The 18,012-nt window shown below is 39.9% G+C and overlaps 1 protein-coding gene across 1 annotated transcript; it reads left to right on the top strand.

The window, feature by feature from the left end:
- The first annotated feature begins 18 nt into the window (after positions 1-18).
- On the top strand, positions 19-16,924 carry LOC119446570 (ubiquitin carboxyl-terminal hydrolase 5-like). The gene is made up of 12 exons (XM_037711034.2): positions 19-186; positions 352-545; positions 3,250-3,321; positions 4,394-4,475; positions 5,648-5,770; positions 6,784-6,937; positions 9,008-9,065; positions 9,174-9,296; positions 11,675-11,763; positions 12,826-12,939; positions 15,718-15,798; positions 16,508-16,924. The coding sequence occupies exons 1-12, from the start codon at positions 34-36 to the stop codon at positions 16,735-16,737; spliced, it is 1,473 nt and encodes a 490-aa protein (XP_037566962.2). The 5' UTR covers positions 19-33; the 3' UTR covers positions 16,738-16,924.
- The last annotated feature ends 1,088 nt before the right edge of the window (positions 16,925-18,012 follow it).

The following is an 18,012-nucleotide window of genomic DNA, read 5'->3' as shown; positions in this document are numbered from 1 at the left end:
TCATCCTTCTTTCTCTATTTTTGTTGGTTAATTATGTTTGAAGCACATGCGACCTGCCAAGTGCTGCTGATTGTTTTCACTGCTTTTTCAGACGTTTACTCATATGATGAAGACAGGATGGTTATAGATGGCAATCTGACCAAACACCTTGAACATTTTGGTATTGAGATTGCCAAGATGCGAACGGTGAGTCATCTGTTTGTACAGTTCTTGGTTGCTCCTACGATTGTGCAATCAACTGTGAACACTGTCGCAGTTTGATTTTAATGCGAGCAATTGGCAAGGATTCTTTGCATGCAGTCGGAGATGTGGTTGTACAATGACACGCATTAATGTGGCATTGAAATGCAGACAGACAAGACAATGTGCAAACCGGAAGATGAAATTACGGAACAGTCCGGTGAGTGGGCAGTAATCCAGGAAACAGGCCACAACCTGGAACGCCTGTATGGGCCCGGCTACACGGGCCTAGAAAACCTCGGCAACTCCTGCTACATGAATGCCGTAATGCAGGTCATCATGAGCATCCCCGACTTCAAGCAGAAGTGAGCACTGAACCGTTTTTTTAAGGCTACTTGCAGTATTACCATAATTTCAGATATGACTAGTGTGTGACAGCATGATCAAACACCAAAATAAACATCGACTCAGCCTTTCCTACCACATACTTTGCCTTTGAGCTCATCACTCACATACTATTGAAGTCTAGCAAAGCATTGCTATGTAGGAAAAGTTGTCATAAAATAGTTTCCATTTAGAAAGCTTATACTGGTACATTTCAGCATCTACTTTAATACCTCATTTTATAAATAAACAAATTTTCACAGCTAATGTCAGTGCAAGCCATATGTAGAGAATCGAAACCATGTATACCTTCAGAATTTCTTGGTTTTGTTTGCTTTGTGCAGTTCTTGCAGTGCACAGCAAGCCTGGACATAAACCACAACAGTATCTCTTAGCTAACCTCATGTGGTAGCTCGCCCACAAGAGAAAAGAGAAAATTGGCAGTCACTAGCAACGTGTCTTGTGTAAGCACACGCATATTTTCATGGGCATTTACTAAATTGGTAGATAGTTTGTTTACCACCAGTGCGCTAGCGCAAAAAGTCAAAAAGCATTAAAATGGTGATTTTATGTGCACTTCATAAGTGAGATTCCCTAGATGTACAGTGAATATGCTTAAGGCTAGTTATCTTTCTTTAACATGTGTGGGAAAAACAAAAGAAGAAAATTAGCCTACATTGTCTTCACCAGTAACCCTTTTTCTTCCATGAAAGAATTCTGAAATATTGTCTCAGTTATTTGATTTAGTATTTCTCCTCAGTTCTCCTTGAGGTTTTCCTCGACGAGTGGCTGCAAACACACACTCCAGCGATTCCATTGGCTTCTGCTTTGGTTATAGAACACAGGAAATGTTTGTGTCCGTTTTTGTCCGGGAAGCTTCTTCTAGAGAAGTACATTACAATGCAGCACATACAAATGGAGACCTAAAAGCAACGATAAATGTTTTTGGTTAATTTGCATATTTATTCAAACATTGCAAAACGTTAATCACCTTTAACGCCCTCTCTCAGGGAATATAAATGGACCTATCTCACCGCTTTCGCGATTGTTTGAAACTCTTGTACTCTTGCAAGCTCTTGGCCCTCGACCAGTGCGTCTGTCATTTTGTTAATCTCCTCCGCATATTGAAAAATGCTTTCCTTTAAGCTCTTGCTTCAGTCCTAGAGATAAGAAGTTGTAAGGAGCAGGATATTGTGGAGTAAAGGATGAGAAAAGGAAGCATTGTCATCCCATTTTTGTCGCAAAGTGCTACACACTCGACACTGTGTGGGCTGTGCATATGTCGTGGTGCACAAGCCACTTGCTCGAGTTCTACAGGTCGTAGCACTTTCTTCTAACTGCATGATTCAACCACATTAAGCACATCTATGTAAATATGCCGGTTGACTGTCTGACCTTATGGTACAACTAAATAATTAACAAGTTCGCTGATATAAAAAGAAATTCCGAGGAAGAGCAGAACATGATGTGCATACATTGTTCTTTGACATCAGCTATATCGCAAAACTTAGACATAAAGGAAGAGAGGCTCGAAAAAAAGGAATGGCATGAAGAGATCAAACTTTACAGAAGGATGGCGTCAGTTACCCTCCCGCATCAGCAAAAAAATTCTCCTTACTTTTGGGCACCTTCTCGCATTTCTATAAACCACAAAGCCACGTGGTTAACTCCCCGTTGTAATGAACACAGATACATCAAATTATCACATAAAATGAAGTAAATATAAAATTCGATGTTTTTAGCCACTATCAGAATAATGTAATATCTGATCTAACTAAAGTGTTGTGATGTGGCTTCATTATAATAATATATGGTTAACCTTTATTTATTCCGGTGAACTTAGCAGATGTGCCAGCATTCTGTCATGTAAATCAGGAGACCTTTGATATAGGTGTCTTGCGCTACATACGTGTTACACATAAAAAAAAGAAGGTGCAACACAAAGGTGTAGAGGGGTGTATGATTTCACTTTTGTTGTTTCACTTCTCATACATTCTTTTTTCTGTTTAACACATAGCACAAAACATCTATAAAAGCTCAATTTATAGCATAGCAGAAGACCTTCATAATTACTTGAGCACCTTGCTAACTAAAAACCTTGCAATTTTTCATTTGCTTACACCTTCATTCTCCACATTTGTCACAAACACCTTTGCTTGGAGTTAGCCCCTCTTCTTGCAGCAGATTCTCATTAACACTTCTCATGATTCATATTTTGACTGCTGTGACATAGTTCAATAACCTCAATAATCTTTGTATGTTGTCTGCTGCTTTTTTGTTCTCTTGTTTCTGCAGTGTGACTGAAGGGGACAAGGGAAGTTGTGGAAGTGTTGCAGTAGTGAACAAAATGTTTAGGAGGATCTTACTAACCCCTAATTATTTAAAAGTAGGTGTAGGTAAATACAACCAATAATAATAATGCATTTATTTAAAATGCAGACTGTAATTATCTGCATTGCTGATCCTCAAGTTATCTATACGGTGAAGTTTTGTCCACCATGATGTATACGAGTGCAGGAACTATGACAATAAAAATGTTTCTACCTTGATCATTTTGACTATGTGCACGACACTGGGTATATAGTGTGAACAATGTGGCATGTTGCTTATTCGCTCTCTTTTAATTACAGTAACATATTGTGGGCATTTCTTTAATGGCATGTTGCTCCCTTTTTTTTAATTTAGGTACTATGACAAAGCTGATCAAATTTTCGAACAAGCCCCACCAAATCCAGCTGAAGATTTCACTGTTCAAATGTGAGTGTTATAAGCATACAGAATCTGGCAGATCATCAGATGTTAGCGTTAACGAAGTGAACAAGTCCCGAGCACTGACGCTTAGTCCAAGTTATTTATTCAAACAGTTTATTATTTACTTGAACCAACTGTTGCAAAATCTCTTGTGTTTGCCACTGCTATGAACTGGCCAGAAGTTGTCTTCACGTGAGCCCCTATTTTTAATCGTGGACACTTAGTGAGTGAAACACCTCACATAAAGTTTTACTACATCTATGGAAGAACCCGGCCCTTGACTCTTGTCAAGTCAGTTACTTATGTACATGAATGACATTTTCGATATTACATTTTAAAGGAGATAGCCTTCTTTGGCTTCTTTGCCTTTGTTCATTTTGCTTGGTGATTTGGACTTTCACCACTGATACAAAGGTGGTGGTGCAAAGGACACATGCCCTTGCGCAATCTAGTAGCTGGGTGCGTTCGTCATCAAGCACCAACTATTATACCTACTTAAGACGCACACGCTGACGCATGAGTGCTTTGGGATGTCTGATGGTTTAGATGCTGTGGTGGGGCACTCGTGAAGGACGACCCTGCTCTTCTCGTGCCACCTTCTTCCACTGTGGCGACCGCAGGAGAGGATGAGTGCAGTGGCTTTCCACGTCAGTGCTCATGCCGCTAGAGAAAACACGCATACAATGAATTGGCTTATACGTACAGCCTCTTGCACTAGTTACAAATGTGCTGGTTATCAGCTCTGTTCTTTATGAAATTGCTCAATGAAACAATATCCTATTTCTACTTTACAAAACTAAATTCACTTTTCTTGGTGTTAGCTTGGGCACTTATTTATTGCTGTATAGTATACATGCAGGGTCCTTTAGGTGCACATTCTGCGGCAAATTGAATAGTGTCTAGTGATGTGGCTGAGTAGTCTTATTTTTTTTTTTAGTAGTCTTTATTTACACCACCTAATATAGCCCCCTTTTCTTTATTTTGATGTACTAGGAAGAAATTAGCAGAGTGTAAAACCTTGTTGTGTTCGATACTTACTCTGAATGTATTGTCTGTTTCTGTTCCCCCCTCATCTTAGGACCAAGTTAGCAGTAGGCATTCTTTCTGGCGACTATTCCAAGAAGCCTAATCAGAGTGACGCCTCTTCAAAGGATACTATGGTATGTTCAACTGACAAACCTTTCAATTTGCTTTGTGAACAACCATTTCAAACATTTCTTTAAGGGAGCAATGTTGCTTTATGATTAAAGAACAGGTGCAGTTAAACTGCTGCACGAAAAGTGCTCTCATGATGTCACATAATGGTTTAGACGGCACCACCAAAGCTGGCATGAGCCCTCATGAGAACACTTAGAGAGCAGTTTTAGAGTGCTCCTGTTTGTCCACTGTTTGTCCACTATAATGCTCCATAAGAGAGCCCAGTGCAAAAACATAACACACAAGAAAGAACATGAGTTCAAGTGCTCAGTGGCAGATGTTCATTGTTACAGGTAAATGGAGATAACATATTGGGTGCTTCTGGGACGGCTTTAAATCCTATAGGTCAGCGCAATAAAGATAAAAATATTGTTTCTTTAGCTACAACACATTGGAGCCAGTGGAGGTCATAAGTTGTGCAAAAATGTGTAGCTATAATCTGCTAATTAACATTCATTAATTTCTTTAGGGAAACATAGGGAAGGTTATGGAATTGAAGGAACACAGTGGCCACTTGGTGCATGTTCATAAACACTATCTTGAGACTAGCACCAGTTTTGATATAGTGATAACTTCCAGCATAATGCAGTGGTGTTCCAATTGTAGTACTATTTCCAGAAAACTATCCTTGCATGTCACAGGACAAAAGTATGTGAAAGGCTATGACAGGTTTTGAGACACATATGTATTTTAAGTGGTAGTAAAATCGGGATATATCCTTGAACTTGCCGTGAGCATTAATTGGTGTTTATTCCATGATTGTGATAATTTCCCGCAATTTTCTATTTTAACTAAATATTTAGTTAATAGGTGATCATTCATTTCCATCGTCTGCAGGAAGAAATAATGAGTTGTAAACAAATAGATCATATTATACTGTAGCGTTCTTAAGAATTTGTTTGTCCTGAAACACTTGGTATGCCTTTTTCTCTGCCTCTCCAGAAAACTGCAACCTTATTCTAGGGATACGCCCACGTCCCAACCAAGTGTTCAAAGTTGTTCTGTGTCCAAAAAGTGCAATTGCATTCGAGAGAGAAAGCTCACTTGAGTGCAAACAATGTTTCATCAATGTATTTGCTTTAATCATTCTTGTTAAAAATGCATCTAAAGCCATTCATGTTGTTAAACTTCTCAGGAGGTACATGGAATCAGGCCGCAAATGTTCAAAGCCGCAGTGAGCAAGAACCATGCAGAGTTCTCGACAATACTGCAGCAAGACGCCCAGGAGTTTTTCCTGTACTTGCTGGAACTTGTCGAGGTGAAGCACCTTTTGGTGTCATTTGTGTTATTGTTTTTTGTTCAGCTGTATGTCTGTCTCCTGCTCAGTCATTTGTGCAAGCATGAACTTTCACTCCCGTACCTTTAAAGGAGCTCTGAGACAGTTTTTTTTTTTTTTTAACCAACATGTTGGAATGAGTGCAGTGCCTTTCAAGAAAATTATATTCTCGAATATTTTTTCTAAAGGCCTAATATGAACAGAGATGTAATGAGTGCAATGTTTTTTACTTTTCCCATTTCCTCTCAACTCGTTGGTTCCTCTTTGCATATGAAGCACCGATCGCAATGCCCTGCTTATCACTCGTTTCTTTTTCTTCTTCTCATGACACACATACAGTAACCCTTTAATCTGGCTTCTGAAGGAGGTACCCCAGTGTAACAGAGGAGTGGTGACAGGACAGGCAGGGTGCATTAACTGCCACTTTCCTATTTCCTAGAAATCCTGAAAGGGTGTCAATGAATTAACCCAACGGCTGGTGTCTACAGGCTGTCACTCTCCCGTCCATGTAACGTCATCTGTGACACTGCCTAATGTAGAAAGAGAGTGAGGTTTTAAGGTCGTAAAAGAGAGCAAAGCAGCTTTTTATACCAGATTATACAGGGTGTCCCAGCTAATGTTAGGCAAGCTGTTCAATGGAAAAAAATTATTAAAAAACACGGCGCAAGATACGATTTTAAGACCTATGGAGTTCGATTGTCCGACCTCTGACGACCGAACATCGTAGGTCTTATAATCGTATCTTGCACTGTGTTTTCTTAATATTTTTTGTTTTCTTGTTTAACAGGTTGACTAACGTTAGCTGGGACACACGGTATAATTCCTGCTGCATACAGCGGAATAATATTTGGCTCACATGTTCACGGTAGCATCACGTACTGATTAGGAACATTTTATCATGTTCAACAAGTGTTTCAATGCCCCTTCAGGTACATTGCTGTTATAAGGAAAACAGGCCTCGAGGGAGAACTAAGAAATAACTGTGTACTTTGCAGAAAAACAGTTGTAACGGAATGGACCCTTCTAACTGCTTCAAGTTTGAAGTGGAAGAGCGTGTGGAGTGCACTGCATCAGGGAAGGTGCACTACACACAGTGTATCGACTGGTGCCTCGCTCTGCCAGTGCCTCTGGAGAGTGCCATCAACCAAAGTGAGCTCCACCTCTTTCATGGTATACAGTGTAATACTTAAGTTGCATCGATTCTTTATTCTGAAGAGCAAGTCATTTCTAGGAGTGTGTCAAGATTAGCCTTTTTTTAAACTGAGTTGCACATACATAGCATGGCAGGGCATCAAAATGAAAAGCTCGCATTTGCATTGTCATGGCAACACATTTCTCATAGATCGAGAGAAAAAAAAAAGCATTTGATTTCAGCCCCCTTTCTAGGGCTATTGGGTGTTAAGGTGATGGTGAAAAGGCAGCAGGAAATTAAGGTGAGAGTGCAATGTTGATGGCGTGTACTCTTAATTAGAATTGGTCCGTTTTTTCTGGTGTGGTGAGCTCAGAGGCTGTGGTGAGCTCCATTAATGTGGCCACATTAGCAGCTGTTGGGCCAGTCAGCCACTCTTCAAATGTGTCTGCTCTTTCAGGCAGTGTCATAAGTATAGATTGAAGTGCCTGTTGACTACCCAGGCAGGCACTCCCACAGAGTATTGGGCTATCCCCGCATTGTTTGCATTTGGGGGAGCTGTCTTTTCTGGCTATGTAGCGCAGGATGTTTTTTGTGGGTAGACAGTGAGATCGGTTTGATGAAATTCTTGTGTGTTCTTTTTAATCCAAGTTTCGGCTTTGCCGTTGTCTTGGAGTTGAAAGAATCCGAGAATCCGAATTGCTTTCGGTCTTGAAATTGTTTCATTCTCAATTTGAGAATGGATGGGTTGTGGTAGTGCTTTGCTGCATGACTGCTTTGGTTCATAATCATAATATTTCAAATTTTTTCCAATGATGTGGAAAGACTGACTTGTTTGAGATAGAAGTGTATGGCTTTGATGGCCTGTTGAAGTCTGTGTTCGATGTCGCCTGAAGATCCCGTATGTGCCTAGAGCATAATGTCTGCATATAGATGCTGTAACCTAGGTCCGGGTATATTTTGTGGCTGTGCAGTGACACTGTTCAAGGCTATGGAGAAGAGAATTCGGAACTAGATGAATGACTGAGGGACTAGTAAAGTCAGGGTGCAAATTATATGCAAATTATATCTTGAGGTGTGGCTTCACGGCAGCGCATTCGGTGCTGACGTGAAGCGTTTAAAGTTTCGTTTAGAGCTCCCTCTCCCCTTTTTCATGGTTGCCCATTCTCCTCTTTTGGGACTGCCATTTTGTGTTCTAGCTGGGTTAGCAGTTGGCGAATAGTGCACGCGGTGCCAGCGAAGCAGAACTTGGATCATGAGAGCTGCACCATATGTTAGTGTTTCACATAGTTCTATCTTGCAATGCTTAGCAAGAAGGCTTTGAGGGGAAACATGAGAAATACCATTGCATTTTCCGGCATATTCGAAGTTGTGAGCATAGATCAGCCTTAGTTTACCAATTGCAGTATGTCTGTGAAGTAATTGAAAATAGCTAATTAAGCTTTCTGGCAATTATACCATAATTTTTATTGGCGTTTATCGTTACAATTTTTGCCAACAAAACTGATCTTTCACAAGTCCCCTAATTCTGTAATAAAAAATTGTCATCTCTAAAATACCTGGCTTAAGTTAGATGTACCATAAGTTGGACACACAGCAGAGTATTTTAACGAGTAACTCATTGGCATTGCAGTAAATATTTCGCCTAAAAGTCTCCATCATGCACTGCAGGACAATACTAAGTGAAAAACCAGTGTATTTGGAAGCACATCTTGTGGATGGTTATTTAAGAAATGGTGAAAGCCATAGGATCTCTGCAAAATAAATATGATTTGTTGCCCCGCTTCAGGTTCACATTGGCAACATGTGCCCCAAAGTTAATATAAAAACCTAAACAGAAGTTATTTGTTAATTAAATAATTGATTGTTTCACAGTGCAAGCAATGGCTGTCTCTTTAGGTAATCAACCTTAAGTTGTGTATCAGCATTAGCTGCCACAGCTGATTTTGGTAGAAATCTATTTTTAAAAATGGCAGGCGATATACCATTTAACAGTGAGCCAAAATGTCAATGCTGTTATAATAATGTTGCTGTAGTCTTTGTAGTATTAATTTTTCTCTCACTCTCTGCTTTTTTACATTAATGTACAGGTGACGTGGACCGACACAATTCCATGATTAACAAACTCTTGAAGATGGGGGCAAAAATGCAAGTATTGTCTTCGTTCTGCATGCAAGCATTGTTGCTGTTACAGGAGTTTAACTGAAGCATGTACCCGAACACATGCTTACATACACTGTTTTATTCAATGTGCAGTACGGACAACGTAAGCATAAAGCCGAAGGTCCCGTTCGAAGCGTGCCTGGAAGCCTTCAAGACAGTTGAGGTCATAGATGACTTCTACAGTACAGCTGTCAACACAAAGGTGACTGCACGCAAGTAAGCACTCTGTCTTACATTTGACGTGAGCTTCTTTCTCTACCTTGACAGAAACTGATGCGTTCAATTATCAGTGGTCATTTCGTGATAGGCTCCTTGTAGACAAGCTCTAGAAAAGGGTTTCTGCCAGTGTTTACCACCAGCTGCTCTTTGCTGACTGCAAAGGTTGCTTGAGAGCGGAGGCAATCACATCTTCGAAGCTCAAGTACACAGTTAAAGTGAAAAATAAGTTTCGCTGTATTAGTAAATTACCCTTTTGCAACACCAAAAACGCCACACTTACTATGAGAAGCTGCTTGATAAACCAGAAAACATGCAAGAACAAAGGACGGGTGGCAATGGTGCTTTAAGTTCTCACACCAGCTTGCCATGGTGTCAAAGATTTTACATAGTGTCTGGTTAAGTTTTTGTCCGTAAAGATGGACTACATTGTATCCTAAAAAAGCCAAGAACTCGTCCTCTATAATTTAAAGAACTTTTGCTAAGCCACAGCAGCCCTAGTATGAAACAATAATTTGGAATCTGTGGTGTCACATTGATGTAATGGTGATGGAGCTCGGCATGAAATTAAAAAAAAAATGTAACTTTGCCCTTCCATTTCCTCCTAATAATCAACCTATTACCACAAGATTAGTGAGTCGAGCTTTAAGATAACCTCAATGTGAACTTATTTAGTAATTGTCTTTGGCGTCCCTTTAGTATGAAGTTGTAATATTAAATGTGAGCTTATATTTTGTTACTTCACAGCACATAAGATTTTACCGTACATCTTTAGGGCTCTCGCCAGTATCTCACCAAACATAAGGTCTTCTTAGCTCTTGCACATAAAGTTTCACCTTGAATAACTTTCTCATCTGTTCAATGCAATGCAATGCAATGTTTTACCCACTGCATCATCTCATTTGTCTATAGGGATTGTTGAAAAGTCACTGCACACAAGTTGTGGCATACCCATTGAATGGAGAATATCAGTGAATGTGGACGAGATATTAACATTTCATTTTGTAAATGTGCTGATAGATGGACGTCAGGGTAGTTGATGGTAGCACCAGTATGCAGTCATGTAGCGTATTCTTTTCTTTAGTTATTTTTTCACAGATTGCTGTTCATTTTTCAATCATTATGCGCTTGAAGTAGTAAATTTTCTTACCATCACTAATATACTTTTCAACATTTCAGAATGAAGCTCACAGAAAAATGTTTAGCTCGTTCTGCTGTCATATGTTTTAACGATAATGAAGTTGCAAGAAATGTGTTAGAAGTAAATTTCGGTACATGCAGAATTGATTTGCTGCTGAATGCATTAATATATACTTCAGTGGCCAAGAGCGTTAAGAAATTAGTGGTTGCACAAAAAACAAATTATGCAAAGTGCAGCAAGCAACAAAGAGAAAACACTCTATAAAAAGCTGGATATAACAAACATAAATATAACAGATGTAAATATAACATCACATCACATCAGCTGTATGCTAATAATGAGTATCAGACATAACGAAGGTATTTTCGTGTTGAATGCGAAATTCGACTGCATTAGCAAAGATATTGCAAAAGGCTATTGTTAGTACTAGTAAGCAGTAGCATGTTAAACTTGGAAGGTAACAGCGCTAAAAACAGGACAATGACGATAGGAGACAAACACTTTGCTGACTAACAACCGATGTTTATTGTGTGTCGACGTCGGTGTACGCTGGAAATACAGTTGGTAGAAGGGAAGACAAGCACTCAAGAACATACAATATCGCCATTAAGAGTGCAATGCGACATGCTGGATAGGCACATGATCTCATTGCGGTGTAGCAACAGCGAAGACATCACTTTTAAATCAAAGCTTTTTTTTGTGAACCCTCCCGGGTTTTCCTGACCCTGGATACTGCTTCTGTCTTTTCGAATAGCTCATATTTACACAAAAAAAATTGAATTAAGTGCCTGATGGTGGGATCATACCTCGATCCTCCAGCACAGCAGCATCGATCTTTAACAATTAGGTCACAATTGCACGAATACTTATATCGTTCTAGCACTTTGAGATGATCTCCACGTATGTCACATTGCGTAGCAGGAGTGCACATGTGCTCTCGCACAGTATTCAGTTTCCTTTACACCAAAGTTTTTTTACACCAAATTTATAGCATTTGACCATGAAAGCTTCACTTCATGTAGATTCCAAGATGTGCATGGATCTGCGTAATTTTATAAATGACGAAGGCTTAGAAAATTGCATGTTTGTGTTGTCCAAGGTGCTTACCTAAAGCTGCACATGACCAAATTTTGTGCTAAGGTGGTTCCAGTCAATAGATGTGAGTGGAAAAAGAATGAGGTTGTGTGGTGTGAAAAAGATACAATCAAATTAAATTATTTTATTATTCATATAACAGATCAACCAAGCTGCGAACCTTTCCGGACTACCTGATGATACAGCTGAAGAAGTTCACTATGGACGAACAAGGGACTCCCATGAAGTTAGGTATGAAATTACCAGAGACAACAAATACAATCAACAAATGATTATTTGGACATGCTTGATTATTTGGACAACCCTGCAGCACCACCACTAGCCCCATTGACAAACGTATGAGGACAACCGAAATTTCTGACACGTTACAGTGCGTTTTGCGATAATTCAGACTCTTAACTACATGACCATGTGCTAATACGGCGACCGAACTGAGCAGAAATAGCAATATTTTCGTTTTGAAAATATTTTTCATCGCCGGCGCTCCGCAAAACAAGCTAGTGAGTCTAGTTGATCTAGCAGTCACCAATAAGAATTCAGTGCACGCATTGACTGTACTTTTGTCTATCTGTAATGAAAGCATGACAACAGTCGAGGTACCGGCCCTGATATCAGCGATATTGTAGCAACACCTTCCACTCGATTGTATGCCATTCTTATGATTCACTGTTCATGGCCGGCTGATCGCGTTGTGCGGAGTTTCGCTCTGACCACTGTCGAAGTGCAAAAAGTGTGCAAAAGGAATGGCATAAAAGGCATTGCTAGAAAATATGGCCACTAAATTTCTCGGCCATGGGCACATGTATGTGCATGCAGCAGCACAAGTTGACAAACTCTGGCTGTATTCACGAACAATCACTTTCGGAAGATATACTTTCATTTTTGCTACATTTTGCGTGAATAGCACAGGATGCACCAACGGGTGGCAGCATTTCTGCACAGTGATAAGATAGCTTGCTTGGCACTGTGCTAAGAATGCCATCCCTCCCAAATGCTGCTGCATCTTGCTCTATCTATAGTCGCACGAAATTGGTATCTCCGAAAGTGACAATCCGAGAATATGGCACACTTTTTTTGGCCATTTGTGGACTAAAGTCTTTATGTTTGGGCGAATTCGGTATTTCGGACTCCCGAATATTCGGATGTCTTGGCGGTTCCCGTCGAGTCTGAATTATCGGTCGGCGACTTTTAAGTGTCCTGAAAGAGACCACCTCGGAGAGTACACACTGCGCTTCATAATTATTCTGTGTAAAGATTTTTTCTTTCATTTTAAAATTTTCTCGCGTATTTCAGATGCGGAAGTTCTCATACCTGATGAACTTGACCTCAAGTTGTTGAGAGGACATGGTCTTCAACCTGGGGAAGAGCTTTTGCCGGAAACCAAGCAGTTTGGACCATCCACTCAAAGTAAATTATATTGTGCTTGTGTTGACCACTTCAAATCCTTTTCTGTCAGATAATCTTGCCTGTTTTATTCAGTGGTATTTTTGTATCTCTGCTAAGCTTTCTTGCGTTCAAGTGGTATTCAGCTTTGCGTGAAAGAGTTGACGGGCTAATTTTACTCTTGCAGTCACGAGCATGTACCCAATTTGCAGTTGTCAGTCAGGAGCTATTTCACACATTTTGGGCACCATACAGCAAGAAGTACTCATGTGAAGAAATGCATTGCAAGTGATTTGTTTCAGAAAACCATATCATTCCTTATGCTCTTGTACAGTGTGCAGCCTCCAGACAGGGCATCACATTGTGGGTGATCACCACACAAAGTGTTTTCTTTAGGGTCCTCCTCATTACATTATTCTTCACTTCTCTCATCCAAGGACATTTGCTGGTCATCTGAAAGTGATATTATGTTTCTCCCCAGCACTAAAAACTTCAGATTAACTAAATTCCTGCACGTTATGTCTAGAAAATACACATTGGGTAAACAGAAACCATGAGAGGAGCGTGATAATTTTCCTTCAAGTGTGTCGTAAGAAATGTGCTGGCCTAGTATGACGATACAGCAAAGTGCAATTAACAGTAGTTGAAAAAAGTTACAGGAGGATGGCACTTGAAACAAAGCCAGTGCATGCAAGGGCACGCATATGTTGGGTGCTTCTTGACTCTTGATCAGGAACTCTTAGCTTGTTCAGGAGGGGGTCTGATACATAACTGCAAAAAGTTAACATATGGTCATGTCTCTCCTGTTACCATGGTTATGTAGATGAAATAAATGCTAAGGGAGATGGAGTGGAGGACAGTGGCAACCAGTACGCTGTCTTGTACCAGTCTTGTACGCTGAAAAGTTCAATGTTAATTTCTCTAATACTCGAAATACTCATTCTTGTTTCTCGCTGTTATTTTGTACTTTCTGTATGTTTGACCATGCAATAGAACCCAAATGCTTCAATTTTGACATTGTGTGCCTTGAAGTGTCATGTAAATGCTGACAAATCTTCTGGACATCGAAGAGTTCTGTGCCTATAAGTGCATTGTAGTATCATAACAAAGGAAATGCTGGCAGGTCAATTAAAACAAACTAAAACTTTTCAAGAGCTTTGTCAATGGGTCCGAAAAAAGCATGCAATTCATTTACCTGTATTAAGAACAGCTCTACATGAAGGTCTAGCCAGGCACAGTGATAAGACTAAAGCAGCAGAATGGCGAAATACCATAGAACTGCATATAAACCATGCCCCTATATTCAGAGCCAAGAGTGTCAGGGTGCTTGGTTTCTACCTTCAAGAAGATAGCCGTGCTAATGCCTGGATGAAAAAAATAATGCCGCGACTATCACAGTTACTACCTATTTTACAGACAATTACTCGTGAGGATAGAGGAGTTAAGGAGACTCAACTGAAGCAAAACTATGATCACATATTCTGGCATACTGTTAAATATGGAGTTCCCCAGGGTCCTCTACCAGTACCTGATGACACTAGTCTTTTCTTTTCAGGCATGACTCGCCAACTTGAAGACTCAAGAAATAAAAATGCTTTATGAGCCCACTCATTCTTATAATCTCATGTTGAATAATAATAACATTGAATTTTCTTCTACAGCAAAATCTCTAGGTGTGATGTTTCACGAACATATAAAATTGGGTCACATACAGACCTTTTACAAAACAAATGCAAGGTCTTGGGTGTACTGAGAAAATCAGCGTAATTGCCTGTTCCTCAAAAGTCATAACGCACTCTTCTCATCACATCTACGTTATTGTAACTTAATTGGGGTAGCGGTACACAGCAATCCATAAATAATCTTGTTATCCTACAAAAAAAGGCCCTACGTTCTGTTGTACCTACCATATAATAAGCTATTCGTTAAATATAATGTAATTAAATTGAACGTGCTATTGAATACACTTTATTGCTTTCTTTAGATCTGGCATGCATGTGTGTGCTGTGAAATGGCTTTCAAACATTAGGTTATTGCTTGATAGTGTTATGAAAATGTTGGTGGAATTTTTTAACGCATGCTGTGTTAAATATGTTGTGTTAAATTTCACAGTCTGTGGTCTTTTATGCGTTTCTCATTTTGTTTGATTTCATTGAAATGTACTTTTCTTTTACTTGGCAAGAACTGGGGACGTGGGGCTAGTCAAGCTGTTTTTAATGCAGCTTTTTTTCTCTCTTCCCAACCACTTATATGAAACTCCATGTATGGGGTAAATAAATGAACTTGAACTTGAACTATATTCTATATATATATATATATATATAGTATCCCATGCAACACCTCTGTCGTATAAGCCAAGTTTACACTCTCTGGCATGCATGTGTGAACCAGGCTTGAAAGCTTTCTTGACAGTGGGTTGGTGGAATTTTTTCTGCACTGTGCAGTCGTTTTTTATCATTTTGTTTGATTTCATTATGTTGGCAAGGCATAAATGTATATACATCTATCCCTCAATCATGATTTGAAGGATAAGATTATACTTAGGTAATGAAAACAGACAACTAAGTGTTCATGTATTAATCTTGTTTTACCTGAAGAATTAGCCTGCAGCAACATCAATTCTCTCAGCTTAAGCCCTTCATACGTTAACCACTCACACACAACTTCGCTTATATTCAAGGTTCCCTCATGCACATGATATTGCTGAAGACCATTGTTCACTATCATTATCTTGAAAGCTGCGCACTCACAAAATACTTAAGATGATTTTCTTCCTCTTTATCTTTTCATTTATTTTTGAAGGTGTGAGCGCTGAGGTGCAGAATGCTGATGAGAGCGAGATGGAAACATCCAGTGGCACACAGATCGGGGATGGACCAGAGAGTAAGTGTGGGTTCTTGCCTTTCTTAGTTATGTAGTTGAGGACTCTTTTTACCGTTAAAGTCTCGTCTTTTGTACAGGTAACAAAGCATGTCTAAATCCATTTCTTTATTGCTTTGTCAAGATGCGATTCTGTTGTACCTTAACTGCCGTGACAAATTCTGCAAAAATTTCAAAAGAGGAAAATTTTTTTTTGGCCGAGTCATTGCGCATTATTGTCAAAATTACAAGAAACTCGACACAGATCTGTGAAAATTGCCAAAAATTCACGACGAGTTAACTCGTCATCGGCACCGTAGGATGCTCGTTGTGATGGCGGGTTATCTCTTCCTCGACAGTTAAGGGGTTAATTTTCAGTAATTCAACTCCATGGGAGCGCAACAATTGGTCAAACTATCCAGCAGATCAAGCTGCATGCACATCCACATGTATAGTCGCATTGTTTTGTTTGTCTAATCAAACAGTATTTAACAGTTATTTGCAGCTGTCTATCGGAGGTCGATGCATAGAGCTGCCCCTCTGTGCATGTCCACAGATTTGAAAGTCAGTCAGTCACCCATGCCACTTTTCAGGTCAATTCATTTGTTTAGTTATGCCCTTCTACATTTTCTGCCATCCTTGTCTTAATCTATGCTGGCAAATCAAGTTCACTTGTAATCCAAGTTCTTGATTATGGTTGTTCACAGTGATACTCTTCTGCCCGTGAATGCAGAGTATGAGCTGGTGGCATTCATAAGCCACATGGGGCAATCCACCCTCATGGGCCACTATGTGTGCCACATACTGAAGAATGGCAAGTGGGTCATCTTCAACGACAACATGGTAGCTGTGTCCGGGCGCCCACCCAAGGAGTTCGGCTACCTCTACATTTACCGCCGAACTCCTGACGCTGCGGGAGAAGAACTTCCGCTGAAGCAACCGAGAATGGACACTGCCGTCTAGTCTCATCTAGGTGGTGGGGCCACGGCGCGGCCTTTCACTTCCTGCCAGCCCAGAACTGGCAGCCAATTAATTGCCGTAATTGATTACGTTTTTTTTTTATTTTATGCTCTATAAAGATATTTTTTGGTGCTTTAGTCAAGCAGCCTTTCCTTGTCTTTTGTTAAGGCACCTGTCTGGGTGAAGCAGCAGTGGCATCATTCATTCTCCATGAAGCAATATATTGAATTTCTTTGTTTTTTCAAAACACCTTTCAGAAATATACTGAAGTACCATATCTGCACAAGTACGATATGAATGGAGTATAACACGAGAGAGTCTTTAAACAATGCAGAGGTGCAGAATGACTTTTTAAATTTTGTTCCTTATCGGGCGCTCAATTTAATAGATTTTAATGGAGTCTATAAGAACTAAATAAAGTTTCTTGGACTGCCCAGCTTATCAAAGAATTCAGCTGAACAGAGTTCACCCTAAAGGTATAAAGGAAGTTGTTCACTGCATTTCATTGAAAGCTGGTACTATTGAGGCAGGTGTACAAATGCATCACTATAACCTGCACACTGTAAGAAAGAACGAATGAAAATATTTTATTGAACCCAGTTTGGGGGTTCTGAATCGTTCATGTTGGTTAAGTGCTTCCTTGACGAGTACAATTAACGTTTTTCAGAGCTGTGGTTTGGTGTCACGTTGTACAGCAATCCACCATTCTCACAAATTTACCACACTAAATGTTCCAACAAGGGACCATGCTTAAGCATGTCTTTCTTGGAAGCAAGTGTCACTCTCTTGCACCCTTGTTTTATTATTTTATTGAAAATGGCTGTTTTATATCATGAAGATGGTACGTTGTCAAAGCAGACAAGTGCAGCACATGTGTACACAATTTTGACGAACCTTGTACAAACTGCGAAGTACACTAGGTGAGAAAGCATGTGTAAAAATGCCATTGTGGCATTTCCTATTCATCTTGCATGTGAATTTGTTATTTTAATTTGAACCACTAAAAACTACTATCCATCTGGTCTGGAATACACTCTACACATTACATATCCCGGGCCAATTTTTAGGAGGCATTGCCCGGGCAACGCCCCGGGCTCCCGCTGCATTCCTTCATTTATTCACTGCCTGCGTCGCGGTCACCACACGTCTACATGTGCATTTGATATTCCGCACCGCAACAATCACGAACGGAATTATGGAACACTGAGAACATGTTACGCGACTTTGTTGCTGCTAGCTTAGCGTGTAACATAGCCATATTATAGGTGTTCTGTGATA

This window comes from Dermacentor silvarum, chromosome 3 (assembly GCF_013339745.2).
Source record: "Dermacentor silvarum isolate Dsil-2018 chromosome 3, BIME_Dsil_1.4, whole genome shotgun sequence".
NCBI classification, from domain to species: Eukaryota; Metazoa; Arthropoda; class Arachnida; order Ixodida; family Ixodidae; genus Dermacentor; species Dermacentor silvarum.
This window is presented reverse-complemented; position numbering and strand designations above follow the sequence as displayed.